Source organism: Mastomys coucha, unplaced genomic scaffold (assembly GCF_008632895.1).
Source record: "Mastomys coucha isolate ucsf_1 unplaced genomic scaffold, UCSF_Mcou_1 pScaffold7, whole genome shotgun sequence".
NCBI classification, from domain to species: domain Eukaryota; kingdom Metazoa; phylum Chordata; class Mammalia; order Rodentia; family Muridae; genus Mastomys; species Mastomys coucha.
Window position 1 is genome coordinate 8,472,192 of NW_022196913.1, and position 24,410 is coordinate 8,496,601.

The window sequence follows — 24,410 nt, forward strand, 5'->3', positions numbered from 1 at the left end:
AAGGAGAAGAGGAGGAGGAGGGGAAGGAGAAGAGGAGGAGGAGGGGAAGGAGAAGAGGAGGAGGAGGGGGAAGAGGAAGAGAAGGAGGAAGAAAAGGGGGAAGAAATGAGGAGGAAAAGGAGAGGGAGAAGGAAGAGAGAGAAGAAGAGGAGGAGAAGAGGAGGAGGAAGAAGACGAGGAAGAGGAGGAGGAGGAGGAAGAGGAGGAGTTGGAGGAGGGGAGAAGAAAGAGGAGAGAGGAGGAGGAGAAGGAAAAAGAGAAGAGAAGGAGAAGGAGAAGGAGGAGAAGGAGAAGAAGAAGAAGAAGAAGAAGAAGAAGAAGAAGAAGAAGAAGAAGAAGAAGAAGAACAAGAACAAGAACAAGAACAAGAACAAGAACAAGAACAAGAACAAGAACAAGAAGAAGCAGCAGAAGCAGAACCAGAAGAAGCTGGGGTTAGTGTAATTCCAGTGCCAGAGAGATGGAAACAGGTAGAAACCTGGGGTTCACTGACAGTAAGCAAATTTAAACTACTCATTAAGTTCCAAATCAGTGACAGACCCTACTTCTAAGGAAAGGCCTGCAAAGTTGCTTCTGTCTTGGTAGAGCACCTGCCACAGATACATGAGGACATGAGTTTGCATCTCTAGCAGTCACCTAAATTCCAGGCACTGAGGGTATAGAGAAAGGCAGGTCCCCAGAGCTCACTGACCAGTCAAACTAGTTCCAGATTCATCAACAGACCCTGTCTAAGGGCTGGAGAGATGGCTGAGCAGTTAAGAGCACTTTTTGCTCTTCCAGAACTTGGGTCTGATTCCCAGAACCCACCAGGTAGATCACAACTTGGCTACCCCAGGCACCAGGCACTAACATACGTGCAGGCAAAAGACACATACACATAAGATAACTTTTTAAAGGGAACACTGCCCAAGGAACACTCAAGATTCTCCTCTGGTACAGATACATACACAAACACAAGCACACACAGAGACACACACACAGGTGCGCCTACATGCACAAAACCCAAGGCATCTCAGGCTTACTTTCGGACTCTCATGGCTTCCTCATTGTCAGGGCGGAAGAAGTTGTAAGAGCTGTACTGCTTCACAGCCTCACGCCGGTACTCTCCCACATTGAACACTGGACGGGAAAGACAAGGGTCATCAGGAACAAGAGGCTTCCCCACCAAAGAGAAAACCAGCCAATAGCTATCTGAATAAGGAAGTTCCTGTGGGAACAGTGTGGAATTCCCAGGCCAGGCTTATCACCCCCCAAGTCACTGTCTGGGAAACAGGCTCAGACTAAAGACAGCACCCATCATGTTTGCTGTACCAATTTGCTGTCTTCTAGGAACCAGAGCCCAGGCCAGGCCTCCCAATGTCATCAACCAGAAATAAGCTCTGAAGACTGCCAGTCTAGCAAAAAAAGTTACAATGTAGGAATAATGCAAAATAAGTTACAATGTCGCTCAGTTGTTAAAAGTGACTGCCTAGCCTGGATAAAACGCCGGGCTGGATCCCAGCACCAAAAAAGTTAGGCACAGAAATGCATCTCTGTAATCCTAACACAGAAATGTAGACAGGGGGATCGAAAGTCCAGTAGCTGTACAGTTCATTCAAGCTGTGAAACACTGTCTCAAAATCATAAATATAAACAGGCTGGAGAGTTAGCTCAGCAGGTAAGAGCGAGCATTGGCTGTTCTGACAGAGAACCCCCGGTTCAGTTCCCAGCACATCTGTAACTCCAGTTTCAAGGGAGCTGACTCCCTCTTCTGGCCATCTGGGGCATGAGGCACACAAAATAAAGAAATGTTAAAATAAATAGAGATGACTTTTTGCCTGTGGTAGCCACACGTAAGTGGGTCTCACTGACCAGCCAGCCTGGGCTACTTGTTGAGGTAGCGATTCTAAACTGTCCCTACCATGTCTAAATTAGCTGTGTTCCTGCTGACACCACCATGGTGATGAAGTCACATTTCATAGTTACTGCTTATCATATGTAGATCTAAGTCAGGCACCATTATTTAAAAAATAAATAAATAAAAAAGTTTCTCAGTACAGTGAGGGATGCTAGTTCCTAACCTCAAGATGCTGACCATTTAGTTAGGAAGGCAGGGCAGGAGTGTATAAAATGTCACCAACACTGGGCAACATGAAGCTGCCAAGGACAGCCACTAAAGGAAGGCTAGCTACATCTGATGGGACTTTCAAAGAAAAAGTCCCATGGCGAGTGAGGTCACCACAGGGAGCCTAATAAAGGCGGAGGTGAACTGAGAAGATTGGGAAGCAAGATCAAACTCCATAACCCAGACAGTTGCTGGGAGCAGCCCTGTCTGAGAGTACCAGCTACTAGCCTTCAGACCTGGCTTACCTTTCGTTGGAACACCTATCCAGTTGAGGTAGCGGGTCAGCTTCTTGGAGATGTAAGTCTTACCCCGGGCCGGGAGCCCTACCATCACAATCACTGTGGGGGAGTTGGTCAGCTTCGGCCCACAGGCTGGAAAGGTCAAGAAAGGTGTCATCAATCAATCAGCAAAACTTAATGGCATTGAGTCCTATACCCAAAGACATATTTTGAAGTATAGGACCAAAATTAGGGGTGGTGGCACATGTCAGTAATCCCAGTCCTTAGAAGACAGACATGGGAGGATTGAGTGTTCAAGGTGATCCTGTGCTACATAGTTGAGCTCCAAGCCAGCTTGGGCTACACAGAGAGTTACTTCCAGGCCAGCCTGGGCAACAATGGGCAACTGTCTCAAAGCAACACAAAAGAATTTCTAAATTTCATCTAAATTTATGATGTCATTCCACATGCCAAAGCCCCTGCTATCTGTCTAATGACCCAATGGGGACTACGTCACCCCATCCCTACCTAATGACCATGCCCCTTGGCCTGAGTTTAGTCTCACTTTACAAGTAATACTGGCAATGGCAGTTTAATGGTGAGGAACTGGGCCCCAGGCAGGGATTTTAATCCCTAGCAAAATGGGGGTACAAAGATGGGACCCTAATGCCAGGAAGGGTAAAATTAGCACTGGGGAAAGATGATTTCCCAATTCAGTATATAAATTGAACAAACAGGTAGGAAATAGACATGGGTGAGACCCAGAAAACCAAAAGGGAAGACATTTTCTAAACTCCACTGAGACTGTCTTAAAAAAAAAATTAAATAGAGCTTATCAAGTAAAAGTAGGTCATGGACCCAGAATGCTGGGCCCCCTGGCTGGGCACCATGCCGCTGTCTTTCATGACCTTCCTGACCAACCCCCCTCCCTCCATTCTGCTGCCAGGATCTGATGGATGCCGGGTTCAGAGGGATGCCTGAGTCTGCCAAGGTAATAGCCAGCCAGAGGGTCCAAACTAAGCTGGTCACTAAGTCCCAGGCAGGCTCCCAGAGATGCTCTTGCCTGTGATGAATGAGTGCCCCATATAGCCTTAGAATCACAATGAGACAAAGCACCAGGGATGTAGGTTTTTAGAAAGCAGCCAAAGGAATCCTGCTAGACAACCTAACGTTCCAACGTTTCCTTGGCTGTCTCTTTGCCCCTGAGACTCTCAGGCGACTCCTGCATCCTGGCAACAAGTGAGCTCACAAGCCAAAGAGGCTGCCTGCCAACTTGAGCCCAGCTGGCCTTCTCCTGTCCCAGACAGGCTGCACAGCCTGCAGGAAAAGAGATGAGAGTCGTACCAGCAATCTAGGCAGATGTCAGATTTAGATAGAGATTCATGGGAAGTCTAAGCATAAGGGGGAGACCCAGCATGGCTCTTTTGCTTTAGGTCTGCAGGCTAGGGTCTGAGTAGAAGCATGTATGATAGATAAGCAGAGGTATGTGTTCTCTTTGACAATGGGGTCCTGGGTGAGGAGTGTGAAGCTATCTAGACAAGAGGATTCATAAGCCAAAGACAGCCCTGAGAGACATCCCCCATGAATGCATTCCAGAGGCCCTGGAAAGAAGAGGTTCCTAGAGGACAGAAGCTCCTGTCCTTCCAGCCAATGGTCTCTTCCTCCTCCCTTATGACCCCACTGAGCCATTGCTACTGAAAGCATCCAGAGCTGCCTGGAGACAGGCACCCATATATGCTTGTGTGCACGGACTGCTTCTGTTGGAACTGTGTCAGAGTCGCAGAGGCAGAAATCGACTGAGTTATCAGGTCAGGGACTATGTCTATCGACTAATCATAGGAATAAATCCCTCTGGCGGTAGACACTTTGGAAGGGAAAAAAAAAAAAACAATACTGTAGACTCAGCAGAGTTCTGCTGGATTTCAATTAAATAAACCTAGATCACTCCCTTAGTTGACAAAGCAAAAGCCATTCACTCTTCCCCCGTGCTCAAAGCTGAGGAGCTCAGAGTAGTGCCAAACCAAGTGTAGTTTCCCCTCCCCCAGCCGTCCCAGCACCATAGGATGAAGAAACCCTTCCAGAAACATCTAGGATCCCATCATACCTTTTTAAACTCACAGCTCAGCTCAAGGGTCTCCCTGAGCTCATCACCTATTGCTACCTGCCCTCAGGTTCTCTTCCTCGCAGACATTTTTACCACTGAGAAAGAGTCACCAGCCATGACCCCTTATCGTGCATCCCACACCTCTCCCTGGATCCAATCCCCAACTCTGCTATTTCTTCCTCCAACCAACTCAATATATCAAGTTCAACATAGTTTTCAAAGAAAAACAAACATAATGCCTCTTTTCCTTTTACATAAATATTTGGGTTTTTTTTTAAACCAGGTGGGGTTTTTTGGGGGTTTTTTTTGGGGGGGGGGTGTTCTATTTTTTTTCTTAGCAGCAAATTTAGGTATCAACTTAAATAAGCATAAAGGAACGCCCAGATGTTCTGTTCTGATGTGTATAATGGTTAATCTCCATTTGTCAACTTGGTTAGGCTTAGAATCACCGTGGTAAACACACCATAACGGAAATCTATGAGAATGTTTCTGGATTGGGTTAGCTGAAGTGGGAAGACCCACACTGTGAGTGGCACCATCCCATGGGTATGGGTATGAATAAGAAGACTAAGGGAGTTAAACACCAGCATTCAAATCTTTGTTTCCCGACTGCAGATGCTACTAACACTCCTGCTACCACTACCTTCCAGCCACAACAGACTAGACTCTCCAACTAGTCAAAAGAAACACCTCCCCCCAGCAGCTGGTCTGGTCACAGCAATGAGGAAAATAGCCAATCTAAGGGGAAAGAAGCCATTGTCTAAAGACCGCCAGGCCCTTGGGAGATTCAAACTCAAAGTCCTGTCCAAAGCATGGTTCCTGAAGTATGAGCCCCAGAAGGCCACCAGGTCCTGAGAGCTGAGCCAGCACCCTATATGCTCACATACTCATGAGCCCAGTGCTCTGGATGCTGGACAGGAAAGATGATAGGCAGACAAACTTGAGGACAGCATTATTAATGCATACCACTGAACTCAGGCCTGCTGCCCAGAGTCCTACTGTCATTAGTTCTTAATCCAGTCTTGCTACACGTGCCAGCATACTGTAGGTAAACATACACAAAGGAAACAAGACCAACTGGTGAGCTACAGGATAGCATGGCTAAAGAGTGAATTATGGGAAGAAAAGGCCTGATGCGTGGTTAAACCCCCAACTTCTTCAACAATATTCGTCTACCATAGCACTGATACGAGGCAGACACACTCCTGGGTCCTAACTTCAACTCTTCTTCCTAGGTTAAGTGATTAATATCTTCAACAACATGTGGCCAAGTGCAGGCCTGGAGACAGCTGACTTCAACCACCCCACACCTCGTACCTGCAACTTCTTTTCCGAAAATATGCTTTGCTGTGGAAGATTCCCCATACCTCATCCGTGCTTGGTTCTACCTGATGCTTTGCAAAACGTCAACATTAGAAAGGGACGCTAAGTCATTTTCATCATCCTTTTGTGCATGCATGTAAGTTATGCTTCAACTACAAGTTCAAGGAAAACACGCAGAAGGATACATCAGACAGCTGTGGACCCTGAAGGGATCCATTGTCACTGCTGAGAACTTCGATTGGCCTTTCCTCTGAAACCAACTCATGCCATCAAGCAAAGGTGAGACTGAACTAACTGTGCAGAAGACCAACTTTGACCTTACAGCTATACTACCACATGAAGACCTCTCTGAGAATGGGCTTAACCTGCCAACCCCTTGGAACACAATAAATACCAGCAACAGAAGGCAACGCTCGCCCCATGGTTGTTCACTAGACGAAAGCATCATTAGATCCAACTGCAGCACCCTCCCAGTTTGATGGGATACTGTAAGGAGAGCTTGCCTCGGCAGAGTAGGCTTGGGGTGTGTGGAGCAGGGAGAGTAGAGCTAACAGATAGTCTTTTAAAGGCTCTCTCCTTCGTGGTCACAGTGTCCATGGACTGCTTACCATGTATCTTTTCTCTCCTAATTAATTTGATGCCCAATGAATGGCCTTGACCTTCACAACCCCATATCTCTGCCGCACAGTGTGATGGGGTATCTTATTGACTCTGTGATAACTGTGGGAGGTAACCGAGTTCAAAGCCAAGCCTCACCACCCCGTTGGACCTGGGACACCTTCATCTCTTCATGTCTTCCTTTCCTTTCCTGTACAGTGGCAGAATGTTTAAGGCACTGATTGTGACAATGAACTGCCACAGAGCTCTCATGGAATGACTGCTCTAGATATGCCTGGCTGGGTGGGCATCAGCAGGTTAGAACTTTGTAAGATTTTGACTACCATACCCACCTTCCTTCACATGCATTCTATTCTAAATCCTAATCAAACATAAACCAGCAGTTTATTCCCATGTTATTGAGGAAAAATAGAGAAGTTGAAAGCTGGTAAGATGGCTTTGTGGGTAAAAGTGCTTGCCTCCCGAGCCTGAAGACTTTATTAAGTTCAATCGCTAGAGCCCACTTAAGGATATGAGTGAACTCCACAGAGCTGTCCTCTTACCTCCACAGAAACTCCCTGGCATGTGCCACCGCCACCCCCATAATAATAAGTAAATACTTTTTAAGATGAGGTTTTTTGTAGCTGCTGATTAAGGTAACTCTGCACCAAGCAGTCTGATTATCCCTTTGTTCTATAAAGGAGGGGAGCTCTTACCTACTCTCTACTCTACCCAAGCCACCCATCACACCGCCCAGGGCTGGGAGGGCTCACAGCTCAGATATATTAAATAGACAAAAACATAACCTACTTGGAACTCTGAGGAAACTGGGTGACAACACCCAACTAAGTTGCAGGCTACAGATTCTTAGTGTGGGCAACAGGAAAGCCAGCTCAGTTAAGCTCGTTTGCAAATAGAAGAATGTGTCCCTAAACTGTGGCTTAAACTGATTAGAAAGAAACATTTATCACAATTTCGGTAAAGAAACTTGACACTCAGTCGGGTGGGGGTGGTGGTGGCGCACACCTTTGATCCCAGCACTTGGGAGGCAGAGGCAGGCAGATTTCTGAGTTCAAGGCCAGCCTGATCTACAGAGTGAGTTCCAGGACAGCCGAGACTATACAGAGAAACCCTGACTCAAAACTACCTGCCCGCCCCTCACCAATTGTGCACCCCTATGCCTTGCTTTTGGCATTTGTTTGTTGCTTATGATTATTTCTTTAGTTTTAGCTGGACAATCTTCTCTACGCCCTCTAGTAATAAGCCACAGAGGAGCTGACTGTCAGCCCTGATGTGGAGACCACATGTAAAATGGTAACAGGGCTGGAACTGCAGCAGCTGGGAACATTCTTGCCCAGCATTCATAAAGCTCTGGGTTCAATGCCCATCACTAAATAATCCAGGCATGTAGGTGCATGCTTATAATCCCAGCGTTTGGGGAGAGAAGGCAGGAGGACCAGAAGTTCACTGTCATCTACACATCATAGTGAGTTTAAGTCAAATCAGCTCAGAAAAACAGTTAAAAAAAAAAAAAAGATTTAGGTGAATGAAAATAAACAAAAGAGGTTGGGTGTGGTAGCACACACCTTTAATCCCATTTGAGCTGAAGCCAGGCTAGCCAGGCCCACAGGAGACCTTGTCTCAGAAAGAAGAAAGGAAGGAAAGAAGAAAAGAAAGTAAGTCGGTCTGTCCACAAGATCCCCAATGTCAGTAGAAAAGAAGAAATCTACTTTCTCTATTGCAGGAAGAAAGAAATTTAGTATAGGAAAAATACCGTTTAAATTACGGATATGCTTTTAAAAACCCTGGCTGCAGATATCTGTATGTAGAGGAATGTGTCTGAGGGTACACACCAGTATCACACACAAGAAGTCCAGAAGTGAGTGAGCTGGTCATCTTAATCTGTCAGCTTTAGGTACATCCGCTTTAAACTCTAAATGGTTCCGACAGCAATTCTTTACAAATCTCTCAACTCAGACGTGCAAGCTCATGAAATCTGATGATCAGGCTCTGCAGCCTGGAGGAGGACCAGCTGCGCTGTGGTGCCTTTCAATATTACTACTGAACCAATGCCACTGAACTTAGGGTTCCCTCAGACCCAAAGGAAGAATGTGGATCTGAAACCACCAGGCTTTATACATACATAGAAAACCAGCCCTTATTTTACTTGACCAATTTCAGTTTAAAAAATAGAAAACGCTATAATCTGCCTGATTAAAAATCCAGAAACAGCAGGCCTGTTTCTAAGTTTGTCCATGACCAACTTTCCCTGTTTATTGTTGTTGTTGTTGTTGTTGTTGTTGTTGTTGTTATTGACAGGGTCTCACTATGTAGTCCAGGTTCATGATTCTTTTACCTCAGTTTCCCAACTACAGTGTAATGAGATTATAGGTATGCCACAGGCTTGGGTTTCCCCTGGGACATTTTCATAAACTTGGCTCCAGTGTGTAAACGAGTCTGACAGAGCTTGAAGAAGCCTTGTCAAGCCCTTACCCCTGACTTACTTGTACAAAAGAGACAAGGAGACGTGTCTTAGGGATGAAGTTCCCCCAAGGCCCTCAGGTCCAGCAGGGAAGACCTGCTAGAGGTTTCTCATAGCGCACCACAGGGAAGCTGGGATCAGGTCAGCAGGGAAACCAGTGACTCAGACCCACAAAGCTCCGAGAGCTGTCATGTCCTGTAATGGCCACCCTGAGAAACGTGACAGCGGAGAAACCCACCCTGCAGCCTGGTGCTCCTCCAGTGTCCCAGGGTGACAGGAAACCACCTTCCAGTTTTCCCAATGGATTCCCAAGCTACAAATGTGTGAGCAACGTGTCCACTGGGTAACTCGCTCCTGTCTACCCCCGTAGGCTCCTGGGCGTGCTGCCTGGGAGGAGGGAAGCATTGCCTTGGAGCAATTCCATCCGCTCTTCCCAGAGGCACCTCTTCCTAGCTAGGGATGGAAGTGAATGAAACCATCCCAAATCGCTCACAGACAGCAACAGGTGGGGCACTAAGAGAAACTGCCAACAAATGCCGTGCTCCGGGTAAACGGGTGCGTCTGTAAAACACTAGTCACCAACCCATAAACCATCCCTGCAACCAAGAACCTTCAGTCACGGGAGTGAGGGCGAAGATGGAAATATACAGAGGTGCAGAGAGATTCGAGGGAGGGAGAAAAGAAACCGTGAACCTGAGGACCCAAAGAAAAGGGGCGTTGGTGTCGGCGGCCGCGCCCTGCTACAGTCAGACTCCGGAGCAGCCAGGTCTCTCCAGCCTCGGGGAGGCGCTGGCCGTGCGAGCTCAGGCCGGGCCGGGCACACAGGAGGTTTCCCGAGCCACAGCGCCCCTTCAGCCCAGCCTGGGAGACGCAGCCCGCCGCCACCCCCGCCTCGCCGGGCCGGCCCGCACGAGTGCGCTTCCCGCAGAGGGGAACCGGCACAAAGCCGCTGCACACACAATGGCCGGGCTCTGCACGCGGCGCGGTCTACAACCTAGCCCCCTCCCGTGTAGCTGCCTGAACTCACATCTGGGCAACGAGGGTCGGTGATCAACGGGCACCCAGATCTTCTGTACCCGGCTCTGGGTCAGTTCCAAAGGCATCTTCGTAGCTGTAGTCGGCGACCCGCCACCCCTGGAGGAAAGACTCCGACTTGGGGAGAAGAGCAGCAGCAGATCTCCCCAGAACAAAGGACAGGAAGGGTGCGTCCGCCTGCACGCGGCTGGGCGCTCCCTTGCGCGGCTCTGGAAAATGTGCTTTGTGCGGAGCCTCGGAGGACTGCCTGAGCGGAGACCCGAGACAGAGGAGGTCGGCGTAGAGTTGCGGCTGCCGCACTGCTGACTAGTCGGCTCCGTTCAGAAGCTCAGGGATGCTCCAGCGCAGTGACAGCCACAGTCCCAACACCCAGCACTGCCACTTGCTCCTCTCCTGTTCTGTCGGGATGCCACACGCACTGCCCGGCCTTTTAAGATCTGACCGGTAGCGCGGCGCGTCAGCCTCGGGGCGGGCCGCATTCTTTGCGTCCCAGCCCCCTTTCACGTGGAGAGAAGGGTAGGCCAGGCCAAGAGACAGCCTGCTGCCGCCCCCTGCGGGCGGACGAGGGCAGCACGTTCTGCTCCTGCAACTCAAGCAGCCTTCTTTCGTCCTGCTTTCCATCCCAAAGGTTATTCCCTACGGGCGTCAGCCAGGCACGGAGTCCCCAAAGAATTCCAGCCACTTTCCTCATCTGTACATGGAAGGGAGCAGCGATCTGATAATGTCCAATGTCGTCCGGTGACAGTCCTCCACTCCTTTACACACACACACACACACACACACACACACACACACACACACACAGCTGGTGCTATGTAAAAGCATCTTCCCAATTGAGCCTTTCAAGCAGTGGGGGCCCCAGCATCGTACACCATAGTTACATGATCTGGGGGCTGGCTCAGTCCAAGTGAAGACCCAGGTCAGGGTTGCCTCCTGGTAACACCTGTGCATTATCGCCCACTATGTCCCCAGCCATTGCTGACACTGACACCTCCGGGCACAGGCACGTACTTTTCCTGAATCCCCGGGAAACATGCTTGGGGTAGTGTTGCTACCCCTCACTCAGTGCTATGATGCTAGAGGCATGAAGGGGGCGGGCAATAAATACATAAATAAGGTTCAACAGAAAAGGAACTTTGGGATGCGGGGAGCAGTTGTATCATTTTCCCTTTCAACATGGACCATATTCCATAGACCCTTCTGCAAGTAGTGATAAAAGTAGAGCCCATTTCCGCCCCCATTACCGGACTATGAGCCCCAACGTAACTATCAAGGAGCAGCTAGATCCTAAATTCATGTCACCCACCCGACCCCCACACGCCCGCCCCTAGCACACCGGCTATATTTTTGTTTGATGTGAACACGCCCTCGCTTCCTTTCCGATTTTTGCACTTTGCACAGGCTGGAGATACATGCATAACAGGCAGTCGGTGAACTGCCAGAGGTCATTTATTCAGCGACGACCTAGGGATCTTTTGGTGGGAACCGCGGTTCGGGAGGCCGTAGAGACAAGACACTTTAAATGTGATTTTAGCGAAGGAAGCCTCCGCTCGCTCGGAAGCGTAGCCCTGCCTAGCGGCGAGCTGCACACGTCGCGATGAAGCTGGGCTGTGATTGGAGGCGCTCGCGGAACCCCACACTGCAGTGGAAAAGTCTGCGCAGAGGCTGCCACACGTCGCGCACGTCCTGCATGCTCTGCTGGGAGGGCGCCGGCTCCCCGGCGGCGGGCGCAGCTGCTCTGCTCCCAACCCAGCCCGCCCCGCCTGGGGCCTCCGCCTTGCCTTCTCCGGCCGCCTGGCGAGCCTAAAAGACCTGGAGCTCACCTGGCTAGTAGCCCTGGGGAGCCTCCCAGCTCTGCCATTCCTGCACCCTGCTCTCCGGTACCACCCTCCTCGATACCTGCCCCCAACCCCAGGACAGCTTTGCTGACCTTCCGATTTCTGTGCTCGGGCAGTTGTTCAGAAAGCCAGTGCATTGCTTGCATTTAAACGTGTTTTTCTGCAGTGAGAGCAAATGCCAGAGGTGACACCCTAGAAAGCCCAAGGGAGAGTCCCGCTCCACTCCTGAAATTAGAGTGGACTGACTCGACAAGGAAAACATCTAGTAGTCTCCTGAAGGTTCCCCTCACTGGTGTTTGCAAGCTGAGGGGGCAGGGTGGGGATGGAGGGTGAGGGTGCATCCCTACCAGGAGACTCTCCACTCCCTATCCCCAGTAACCATAGTGCACCTGGATGCTTGTAAAGTGTCCACTAGGTTTTCTGTTTGTTTTGCTTTGTTTGATACAGTTTTCCTATGTAGCCCAGGACAGCCTCAAGCTTGCTCCTTTCTCAGCCTGGTATTACAGGCCTGTGCCACGCTCCCAGGTGCCCACTTGAGTTTGCACACACCTACAAGCCAGGCAAATGGCCAGATGTCATTCCTTCACCTCAAAGCGTAGGAACGAAGAGATTGCTGGGAGCCGTTCAGGGGGAACACGGTGGGAGCAGCACCAGTGCAGACCGATCTTTATTTCTCTTTTATCATGTTTAAATCTCTTGATTTAAGGTCAGCCCTCAAGGCAAGAGGCAGCTAAACATAACTCAGATGGGGAATTTTTCCTTTCCGGGAGTCAACAATGTAGTGGGTACCCAGAACAAAGACTAAGTTCTTCAGTCACTTCTGCTACCAGATAGGCAAAGGGAAGTCACCTTAACCCTGCTTCGGGTTCCAGATATCTAGGTACGAATAGAATGTGAGGCACACAGCTGAATTCACACTTGTTTGTTGGGTCTTTTGAAGCTGTCAGCTTGCAACCACAGGTAAATGCAATCCTTGTGGAAGGCAAAATTGCTCCAACATGATACTCCTCAGGAACAACCTTGCTACAACTACATCCAAAAATGTCCTCCTTAGCTTTGCTGTTTGGACATCCTTCCAATTCCTCCCCTAGCTCTGTTAATCTACCCTTATCTTTACCTCAAATGCAGCCCCCTGGGGCTTCACTAACTCCCAGGTCCCCAGTGGATATTATGAACTCAGCCTTGAGAAGACACTGCCAAGAATGTGAGCATTCTTTAAGTCGGGTGACTTGTAGCCAGGTGACTCCAATCAGTAGGACTGATTGACAACTTCCTTTAGATTCTGAGTCACAATCTAGACCCTGCTAAAGCCAAAAGAAAGTACTGAACAATCTAGTCCACATTCCACAGCCTTCTACCCCTGTCTACAGGAAGGAGTGAAGGGAAGATTGGAGATTAGAAAGGTCAAGGAATCAAGTCAAAGACCAAGGAGGAAAGAAGAAGGTTTGTGGGGGCAGGGAGGGGATTGTTTTAGGAACACGGTTTCATGTAACCCACACCATCAAAAGATTACAAGCATGAGCCCTCATGACTGGTTTATGCAATGCGAAGGACTGAACCCACAGTTTCATGCATACTAGACAAGCACTCTATCAACTGAGGAAGATTCCCAGCCATGCGTGTGCGTGTGTGTGTGTGTGTGTGTGTGTGTGTGTGTGTGTGTGTGTGTGTAAGGTGATCACATACTTGACAAAAACAGCAGAATGCTATCCCTCCCAAGTGGTCATATTATATACACCCACCCCTACCAAGAGCACTGAGTAGAACCCTAAGCAAGGGAAGACTGGGCTGTTATTCAGTTTCACCTGGGGCTGCCCCCTGTGAAATATCCCACCAAACACAAGCTAGAGTGCTCTATGTGTAAATTCTGTGAGCCTGTTCTAACCTTAACAAAAAGGGCACAGAAGTGGTTTTTTCTGCCATAACCTTTGTTTCTATTCTCTGGTCAGTGTCACCAAATCCTTCCCAGTGCCACCAAGATGTGGTTATCAACAAGAGCAGCAAGTGACTCCATTGCCTTACTCTTACAACAGCTACTTAGACTTAAACGTTTAAGCCACCCTGGTGCCTACGCCTCCTCCCCAGGGAAAGAGGGACAGAGGAAACAAGCTGTGGCAGGCTGTGAGCAGTCTCACGTTGCTAATTAGACCCAAAGTGTCCATTAGCTGCTCTCTTGAAAGATCCCACATATGAGAGAGTGAAGCAAGGCATCAAATAATTGGCAAAACAAACCTTTTCATGTCATAAACCCATCATCCCAAGATGGCTTTTAGTTACAAAATATTTGTGACTTCCATAAGAATGGAAATAGAGATTTGAAGGTAGCTGGCCAGATGGCATAGGAGGTTCCCAAACCAGCTCATAGATGGTATGTATATATTTTTTCAAAAGGTGGAAGCTGCCAGGCACGCAGGACCACGACTGTAGGCTAGCCTTCCCTAGCAGCGCCTGGTGGCACAGATAATCTTAGCTGTAATCTTAGCTTGGGAGGTAGAGGCAAGTAGATCTCTGAGTTCAAGGCCAGCCTGGTCCATACAGCCAGTTCTAGGAAAGCCAGGGCTATTGTGATGGTTTGTTTATGCTTGGTCCAGAGAGTGGAACTATTAGAAGATGTGGCCTTGTTGGAGTGGGTGTGTCACTGTGGGTGTGGGCTATAAGACCCTCATCCTAGCTGCCTGGAAGCCAGTCTAATGCTAGCAGCCTTCAGATGAAGATGTAGAACTCTCAGCTCCTCCTGCACCATGCCTGCCTGGATGCTGCCATGCTCCGCCTTGATGATAATGGACTGAACCTCTGACCTGTAAGCTAGCCCCAATTAAATGTTGTCCTTTATAAGAGTTGCCTTGGTCATGGTGCCTTTTCACAGCAGTAAAACGCTAACTAAGACAGAAGTTGGTACCAGGGACTGGGGTATTGCTGTGATAGGCTTGACCTTGTGTTTGCTTGAAAGAATGTGGATTTGGGGACTTTGGATTTGGAAAGCAGGGGAATGCTTTAAATGGGGTTTATCGGGCTATCCTAGTAGGAATATGGAAGACTTTGTTACTGGGAGTGATTGGAAGAGTGAGGATCTGGCCCAAGAGGTTTCAGTGGAGAATGTCAATCTGTGGCCTCGAGACTGGTTTGCAGTGCAGAAGAATGTGGCTACTTTTTGCCCTTGTTTGAAGAGTCTGCCTGAGGCTAGGGTGACAAAGGAAGTCTCAGAAACACCCATCATAGACTTTGTTCTCTGGGTAAGTCTTATGAAGAAAGAGTATTTTAAACAAGCATAGCAAACTGAGAAAGTAAAAATATAAAATATAAGGCTCAAATATTAAAGGACTGGGCTGGAGAAATGGCTCTGTGGTTAAGAGCACTCCAGAGATCCTGAGTTCAATTCCCAGCAACTACATGGTGGCTCACAACCATCTGTAATGGGGTAATACCATGCCTGCCTGGGTGCCTGCTTACTTCCCACCATGATGATAATGGACTAAACCTCTTAAGTGTAAGCCAGCCTGAATTAAATGTTTTCCTTTACAAGAGTTGCCCTGGTCATGATATCTCTTCACAGTAAAAGAAAAGTAAGCAAGACAATGATGGCATAGTGAATCTGAGGCCATGCTGTCTCAAGAATGACAACAAAAATCTGGTTACAACAGAAGCAATTTTAGGCAGATGTGGTGGCTTATGCTTGTAACCCCAGAATTTGAGAGGCAGAGGCAGAAGGACCCTTGTAAGTTTCTGCTCAGCCTAAGCTACAAAGGGACTTTGCCTGCTAAAAGAAGAGGAAAAGGAAAGGGAGGAGGAGGAGAGGAAGAGGGGGAAGCAATTCCATGGACCCTCTAAATCTTGCTGGCTAAGATAGCTTACTGTTACAATCTAGCCGTAGCCCATCGCCAAAGCTTGCCCAGCAGGAATGGAAGGGCAGAGATGAAACTATAGTACCAGGTTGGTAAGATGGCTCAGCCAGCCGGTAAAAGAAACAGCCCTGAATCTGTGCTGGGAGAACAAACTCTGCACACACACACACACACACACACACACACACACACACTTACTCCTCGTGCATGAGTGCACAGACTTACTGATGAGGTAGTCAAAGTCTACCCTAGACTGAACCCAGGCCTGGGGAGACTGCAAAACAGCCCATCTTCTGCTGAGTATGGAAAAGTGAGTCCCCTTGCTGCTCACAGGGATCAGCGTTGAGAAAGTAGGGGAGGGCGCTGTGTTGCAAGGCCTGCCCGCCTGCCAGCGCCTGTGGTGCAAACACGTGCTGTGGAGCAACTCCCAGCTGACAAACAGGGCTGCCATCCTTTCCCTTCTCTTCCCCTTGTACAAGTCTTAGTTCTATCAGTGGAAAACAGCCTAAAAATAGAGCTGGATCATGAAAAAAAATAATAATGAATGCAAGTTTTGGAAAGCAATGCTAACTAGATGTTAGAAAACCTACTCCAGCTGGGCTATGTTAATACATAATATTGAGATTAGAGAATGGGATGGTCTGGACTAGCCAGAGATAAGAGCGAGCTTGTTTGATTCTGCATGATGACTTTTAAAGAGAGTGGAAAGAAATCAATGTATCTCCAGAGAAGAGCTATCCGGTTGTTTCCTGTGAGGAGCAGATAAAAAGCTTGATGTAAAATACAGAACATCTGGCTCAGTTGGAAAGCTGCTTGCCTAGCTAAGGCAAGGCCCTGGCATTCTATCCAAGCACTGCAGAATCAATCTGAGCATGGTGGGCATGCCTGTAATCCTAGCAACGGGGAGGAGAGGCTAAAGCTTGGGGCATCGTTTGCTCCACAGCAAGCTTGGTGGCTCACGCCTATAATCTTATCACTTAGAAGGATCTCCATGAGTTTGGGGTCAGCCTGGGCTACAGAGTGAGATGCTATCTCAGCACATCACTTCCCCCAAACAATATGACCATAGCTAAGATAGCAGCTCCTTACAAAGATACAAGGACTTCTCTTCTGCACCTGTGAAGGTCAGAGAGCAATGTTTGGAAGCACATTTCTCTCATTCCTCCCCAGATTCCAGGGATTGATCTGAGGCCATCAGTCTTGTGAGGCAAGTGCTTTTACCTGTTGACCTGTATCACCAGCCCCAGAGAGCTGTGCCCACTGTGCTATGCCCATGACCAGATATTAGGTGCTATCTGGAAGGGTTAAAGAGAGGTTTTCTTGGTAGATGAGCAGCAGTAGGCTAGAAAGATGTCAAGCATCTATCCTATTACCATCCCAGTGGCATCCAGATTCCAACTACAACATCTGGAAATCAAAGCAGCTAGTCTCCAAACAGCCTTGCAAATGAGGGAATCTATGATGTCTTGGGTGACCTACACCCTTCTTCCCACCACAACCGCTCACCAGTTATAGGACCCACACAGACAAGTCTGCTCTCAAAGATTCTTTTCTGTCTTTGAGTCTCTGAGTGAAATTCAGAGGGAGTATGAGTGTAATGCTGCTGACTGAGCAAGTAGTGACTGTGTTCTTCACTTTGCATCCATCCCTGTGACAAAGCACCTACAGAGGGAGAAGGGCTGATTTTGGCTCATGGTTGCAGCGGTTTTAAGCTGTGATAGGCTAGATCTATTGCTTCAGTCCTACTATGACACAGAGCATCAAGAGTGGGAGGATGTCAGGGCAGACAGAAAGGAGCCAAAGAGGCAGACCAGATAGAGACACAGAGAGATCAGAGAGACAGTGGAGACCGGGGACAGGATACACCTTCCAGGGCATTCCCTATTGATCTCCTTCCTTCGAGCAGAGTTCACCTCCTGATTTCTATCACATCCCATTAATAAATTGTGAATCTATTAATAGATTGTTTCATTGATAAGGTCAGAGCCCTCAGGATTCAATCATCGAGAAAAAGCCTTGAACACAGAATTCTTAGTGGGGAAACTGTAGATTCAGACAGAGCAGTAACACCACTGACTACATTTGTAGTCAAGGGAATAGAAGTAAGTCACGGGTGAAACCTTCCTTTGACAAGGCCCTGGAAAAGCAATGAGTTTGAAATCATCCTTACTGGTAGCGGTTCACAGAGGGTGACGTGGGGTCACACCTCAAGTAGAAATAGTACACTTCGTACTTTTAATGTTTTAATTTTTTGAGACAATATCTCATGTAGCCTAGGTTCGCCTTGAACTCCAGATGGTCTTGCCTCCACCTTCTGAGTGCTGGGATTACAGATAAACTGTTTTTCTGTTGCCAAAATAAAATACTCTGACCAAAGCAATTAAGTGAGTAGGGATTATGATGGCTCACTGTTCATTCATACTCAAATCACCATTACACAACCTTTTTTTTTTTTTTTTTTGGTTTTTCGAGACAGGGTTTCTCTGAGTAGCCCTGGCTGTCCTGGAATTCACTTTGTAGACCAGGCTGGCCTCGAACTCAGAAATCCACCTGCCTCTGCCTCCCAAGTGCTGGGACCAAAGGCGTGTGCCACCACCGCCCGGCTACACAACCCTTATAGATGAATAGGAAGGAGTCAGAAACAGCGAGTATGCATTGAAAGATCAATCAATCAATAAGATGTGATGGACGGAGATAGTAGAATATTACTGAGCCAACAAAGGATGAAGCTTACATAAGGCTCCAGAACATTATACTAAGCAAAGTAAGCCAGCCAACCATCAGTGTGATTGATCCCACTTATCTGAGACAGTTAAGCAGCTTGATTCCATATGGAAAAAAGGGGGTAGCATAATGGATGCCAAGGTCTGAGAGGAGACAGAAAAATTGAGGGGAGAGTTTCAGTTTTGCAAGACAAGAACATTCTAGAGCTCTGTTGCACAATGAAGCAAATACACTTAAGCCCACTGACCTGCACATTTGCAAATGTTAAAGGGACAATTCTGTATTGCTTGTTTTCACCATAACATAAAACTTCTAAAATTGCTTTCTAAAATGTAGACCAATACTCTTTAAAAAAAAAAAAAAAAAACCAAGGGTGTGGGCCACAGAAGAGGGGGAGAGATCGTCCAACGAGAAGACATGGCTCTTCTCGGAAATCTGAGATCCTGCCACATCTGCTGAAATATGCCTTCTTTGATAAATACTGAACAATGGCGGGAAACTGGAAACTCCAGCTACGTGTGAGATAAGCATTGGGTCAAGCTCATTTCCGGGTTTTCATCTGTGCTCAGGTTGTGCTTTGTTTCACCTTTGGTTTTGGTTTTGGTTTTGGTTTTGGTTTTGGTTTTGGTTTTTGGTTTTGGTTTTAGTTTTCTGAAACTGGATCTTACTTACCATGTAGCCTTGGCTGACCTGGAACTCAGTACATACACCAGGCTGGCATTGAACTCTCAGCAATCTTTCTCTGCCTTCAAACTCCAAAGTGATGGGATTTCAGAGGTGACCTACTATTCTCAGCCCTTCCCTTGTTTTGAAGCAATATGCTCGGGAGTGTTTAGAGGTGGAGAGTTAGGTATGTGGATGGACACATGGATAGACAGAAAGATAGAAAAGTAAGAGTAGCAGGCTAACACTTGTAGAATCCGGGTAAAAGCTATTGGAAATGCCTCGCCCTATTTTTGCAACATTTCAGTAAAGTTATTGCAAAATGGAAAGTTAAAACTTGAAAATGCTAAAAGTTCATGTACAAAAATGTCAACAACAAGCTCGGCAGTGGTGGCTCATGCCTTTAACCCCAGCACTTGAGAGGCAGAGGCAGGCGGATTTCTGAGTTTGAGGCCTGCTTGGTCTACAGAGTGAGTTCCAGGACAGCCAGGGCTACACAGAGAAACCCTGTCTTGAAAAACCAAAAAAAAGAAAAAAAAAAGAAAAAAAAGGCACCAACTCTGCACACCCCCTCAGAAGGTTCTTCCTCCACTTTAGATACTATTAATCTGGTCAGAATTCTTATGGCTCATACATGATTAATGAACAGAGGTACCTAGATTCATACAACATTGAAGCCTATAATCTCAGGCACATGGCTGTAATATTGGTACTCAGTAGGCTGGGACAGGAGGATTGCTATGAGTTTGTGCTAGTTAATCTTAACTGTCAAATTGATAAAACCTAGAATCACCTGGAACAAAAGCTTTAGGAATTATCTAGATAGATCAGGTTCATCCACAGGGGCAGATGCAACCCCTTGAGGGTAGCACCAGTCCCCAACACAACGGGACCCGAACAATGTTAAGATGAACAATTCAGCTGAGAGCAAGTAAGGATCCATTCATTTATTCTCTCTCTGCTCTTGACTGTGGATATGGTGCTGTAATTCTTGCCTTAACTTCTCCACAATAATTAACTGTGACCTAGAACTATAAACCAAATAAACTCTTTCTTATTTAAGTTGCTTTGGACCAGGAATTTTATTGCAACCATAGAAATGCAAATAGAACAGAGTTTAAGTTCAGCCTGGGCTAAATAGTAGGTTCCAAGCTAGCCATGTCTACATTTAAACCAAACAAGTATTTCAGTTGGTAGAGTGCTTGAATGTATACACAAAGCCCCAGGGTTCCATATACAGCACTATAAAATGTCTGTCATTCCAGCACTCAGAAGCTGAGGCCAAAGAATCAGGAGGTCAAGGCAGTCTGGACTATATGAGACCCTGCTTCAAAAACAAACATATAAACAAAACAAAACAAAAAAAGCAAGCAACGAAAAACAAGTGAGTCTATAGCTCAATGTTAGAGCAGCTCACTGGAATGCACAAGGCCCTGGGATTCAGTTCTTAACACTAAAAACAAAATGTTACAGATAATGATTAATACATTTTAATTGGACTTGGCAGTTCCTGGCAACACTTAAATAAAGACCTTCAATAAGTGAAAGCAGTGAGGTCTACTTTGACCACAGTGGCAGGGTACTCGGCCCACCTCACTGTTCACTGAATATTATACTGCACCATACAGGTGGAGTAGCATAAATCACAACGCTTCAGGAAGTTAGAGGAGGCAGAAAGAGACCAAAAGGCACTGGCTTCTCATTTGAAGACGACCCTCCTAAAATCCACGTGACACTTGCACATTCATCTCCCTGGCCAGACTGAGTGACAGCCCACACCTATCTGCAAATAAAGGGACAAAGATTGCCTCCTAGCTGGCCCACTGACCAGAACCCTTCTACTGAAGAGGAGGAAAACAGATGCTGGGTGACTGCTAGCAGTTTCTCCCGGTATCATTTTCCTATAAGGACATAGTCAACAAACACCAAAAAGTAAAAAATAAAAGTCTTTTAAGGCCACTCCATGAGATAGAACCCACACCTGACTCTGCTAAAATGGCCAAGAATCTGGGACTAGATAGGTCACAGGCTCCGGGGGAGAACCTGTGCCGTTACTCTGCTAAACAAACAGCACCACAGACTCCTAATGACAAATTGCTATGCACATTGCCTCACCCAGGCCTCCTTGGAGAACTCTCCTCTTGCAGTAGATGAGAACTAACACATAAACCACAACTAGAAAACGTGAAGAGCCTGGGATTTTGGAACACTCGTCTCTAAATGAGGTATCTTCATCAGAGCCCTCCCCTATGTAAAGGGAAGAGAGAAACATTAGGAGACCCAGAGGCCCTGGACGACCCCACTCCAAAGAAGCAAGGACTTCCAGACACAATAAGATTGCTGCACATATGAACTCACAGAGACTGTAGCATCCTGCAGGGAGTCTGCACGGGTTCAAGGCTGACAGAGTCCCAGCACTGAGAGGGGAAAGCAGACACGGGTTCCAGGAATGCAACTGATAACCAAGAACATAACTGATACTCACTAGCAAGGGAAAAAATCAGTTTCCTCCCATGTAGTCTCTCTGGGTATATGAGCCAGGGGAAGAGGAGTTGGCCAACACAAAATAATCTCAGTGGTGGTGGGCAGTGGTGGCACCTGCCTCCAGTCTCAACACTCAGGAGGCAGAGGCAGATGGATCTCTGAGTTCAAGGTCAGCCTGGTCTACAGATCAAGTTCCAGAACAGCATGTTCTACACAGAGAAACCCTGTCTCAAAAAAAAAAAAAAAAAAAAAATCAGCAACAACAAACAGAAGACAGCGATGCTGTATGTTTGTAGATGGTTTTCCTCATTTTGGTTTGTTTTGGGTTTTTTGTTTGTTTGTTTTGTTTTTTCAAGACAGGTTTTCTCTGTATAGCCCTGGCTGTCTCAAACTCAGAAATCCTCCTGCCTCTGCCTCCCAAGTGCTGGGATTAAAGGTGTGAGCCACCACTGCCCGGCTGTGTGTTTTCTTAAAAAAAGAAACAGGGAAGGAAAGAAAGGCAGCCAAATACCTTGTGTTGCATGCTTGAAATCCCAACATTTTGAAAACCCAGCATTCTGGAGGCTGAGGCAGGAGGATTGCCAAGAGTCCAAAGCCACTTTGGACTACATAATGAGTTCAACCTGCACTACAAAGTGAAATCCCATTTCAGAAAACAAAGCAGACAGAACAAAGGAGATGGATAGGGCTGGGAGATGGCTTGGCTGTTTGCCAGCACGCCGGAAGCCTTGGGTTTGCTCTCCAGCACGGCATAAATGGGTGTGACAGGATATGCCTGCGATCCCAGCACTAGAGAGATAGAATCAGGAAGATCAGAAGTTCAATGTCATTCTCAGCTACATAGTGAGCTTGAAGCCAGACTCCACCACAGAGTAGATTCTGGGGCCAGCCTGGGCTACCATATTGAGACTCAAGAATGAATAAATAATTAACAATTGGAGAAGAGAAGGAAGTAGCTGTTGATGTAGTACATGGGAGTGAGAGTGACCCCTGAGAGTTTTTTCAGTATACATGGTATGTATGTATGTATGTATGTATGTATGTATGGTATGTATGTATGATGTATGTATGTATGGTATTATGGTATGGTATGGTATGGTATGTATGTATGTATATATGTATGTATTGTTGAAGTTGGGAATTAATACCACAGTCCATACTGTCGAGGCCAGAGGGCATCTCTCCCTAGAGTCACTGTCTCCTTCACAAGGTAGACTCCAGGGACTGAACTCAATAACCAGGCTTGAGGGCAATGCATTTACTATACCACCCACCTTGCTGACTTAGGGCTGACAACGGCCTCACACTTACTATGTAGCCAAAGCTAGCCTTGAACTTTTGCTTCTCCTCCATCCACCTTCAAAGTACTGAGATACCAAATGGGTCACCACCATGAAGGCTCTTAGCCGAGCTCTGAAACCCACTCTTGGTCCAGTGACAACAGACAGAAGATAGGAAATCACCATCTCACTCCCATAACAGCCTCCACATCCATCTTTCATCCTTCGCAGTCCTCTGAGTTTTGTTGTTTTGTATGCATGTGAGGGATCTCTTGTTTGCCATTTACTTTAAAATAAAATATAAAAGATATATTCAAAGCTACATTTATTGAACTGACATCTGTTTGTTTTCAGAACTCTGTAGCCCTGGCTTGTCTACAGCTCACTATGTATCTATCCCGCTGTGCCTCAGGCTGGCCTCAACCTCCTGATGATTAGAATTACAAATGTGGGAATGAGGGAGAAGGAACAGTGGCTACCAGCACTTGCTGAGTACACGTGGGGAAATGAGTTCAAATCCCAGCATCTGCATGAAAAGCAGGATGGAGCCAAAGCTATGCTAAGGAGGTGGAGATAGGAGGATCACTGGGGCTTGCCACCTGCCAGCCTCTCGCCAGGTTCAGAGACCCTGTCTCAAGGGAATAAGGAAGACTGATTCAACTCCCAAAGACATACACCTGTGCACTACAATACACACCTATACCACATGTACCTACATCACACACACACACAAATTACAAGTATGTATTATCATGATCACTTTAAACATTTTTGATTAGATTTTGTGGTTGTTGTTGTTTTGTTTTGTTTTTGTTTTCCCAGTGTTGGAGTTCAAATCCAAGGCTTTGTATCTACTACACCTGCTAGGCAAAGCGACTTACCACTGAGCCACACCACTGCTTTCCCGTTTTGGTCAAAGCATGCTCTTAGAAAATGCCTCTAGTCCCACTCCTGTAAAATTATCCACATCTGGTAAAACATCTTAGGGAAAAGCCCACACTTAGAGAAAAGGACATGCTGAGCTGCCTGCAGGAGCGGCCTACCTGCCTGAATGTCTCTGGAGGAGCGATTACTGAGAAAGCCAGCAGTGATCCTCTTAATCCTTACCCAAACACTGGCAGACTCAAAAGAAGTAGAAGAATTGAATGGCCTTGTAGGCTGCTGCTATCAATGTGCCTGCAGATCAAAGGAAAGCCACAGCCTATGTTCCTGCCATCTGAGTTCTCACAAGAGACCTGCTAGGAAACACGACTTTGGCCTCCTGGCTATTTAATCACATTTGTGATGTCCATGGTAGTATTCTAGTCTTGGTAAATTGAGATCGACCCAGGCATGGTGGTACTCTGTTATCCAAAGAACACAGTGGGCTGAGACAGGAAGATCGAGTGAGCTGAAGGCCAACCTGGACTCCCTAACAAGACCCTGTTTCAGATATCCAAACAAGAGAGCAGGGGCTATACATCGATTTGTGAAATGCCTGCCTAGCATGTACAAAGCCCAGTCTGTACCATATTTATTAGTTAGAGTGGTCCGGATCTGTAATCCCAGTCCTGGGGAAGTGGATGCAGGATGACCAGAACTTCAAAGTCATCCTCAGCAACACCAAAAGCTCCAGGCCACCCTAGGCCACAAGAGACCCTGCCTGAAAAAGAAAAAAAAAAAAAAAAAAAAAAAAAAAAAAGGATTTTTGTGTGGTTTGTTTTGAGAACTAAAACT

At 47.0% G+C, this 24,410-nt stretch overlaps 1 protein-coding gene across 11 annotated transcripts in view; it reads right to left on the minus strand.

Moving 5' to 3' along the window:
* Pfkfb3 (6-phosphofructo-2-kinase/fructose-2,6-biphosphatase 3) overlaps positions 1 to 24,410 on the minus strand; it is an 85,638-nt gene that overhangs the window by 21,056 nt on the left and 40,172 nt on the right. For 4 of the 11 annotated variants that reach the window (XM_031357947.1, XM_031357948.1, XM_031357946.1 and 1 more), the window contains exons 1-3: positions 9,856 to 10,348; positions 2,350 to 2,475; positions 1,023 to 1,119 (exon numbers count right to left, since the gene is read on the minus strand). In XM_031357947.1, coding sequence (XP_031213807.1) covers positions 1,023 to 1,119; positions 2,350 to 2,475; positions 9,856 to 9,931 — 299 coding nt within the window. In that variant the 5' untranslated portion in view covers positions 9,932 to 10,348. Of the gene's footprint in view, positions 1 to 1,022; positions 1,120 to 2,349; positions 2,476 to 9,855; positions 10,351 to 24,410 lie in introns of those variants that run through there. The other 7 variants (XM_031357941.1, XM_031357945.1, XM_031357943.1 and 4 more) reach the window with 3 other exon arrangements.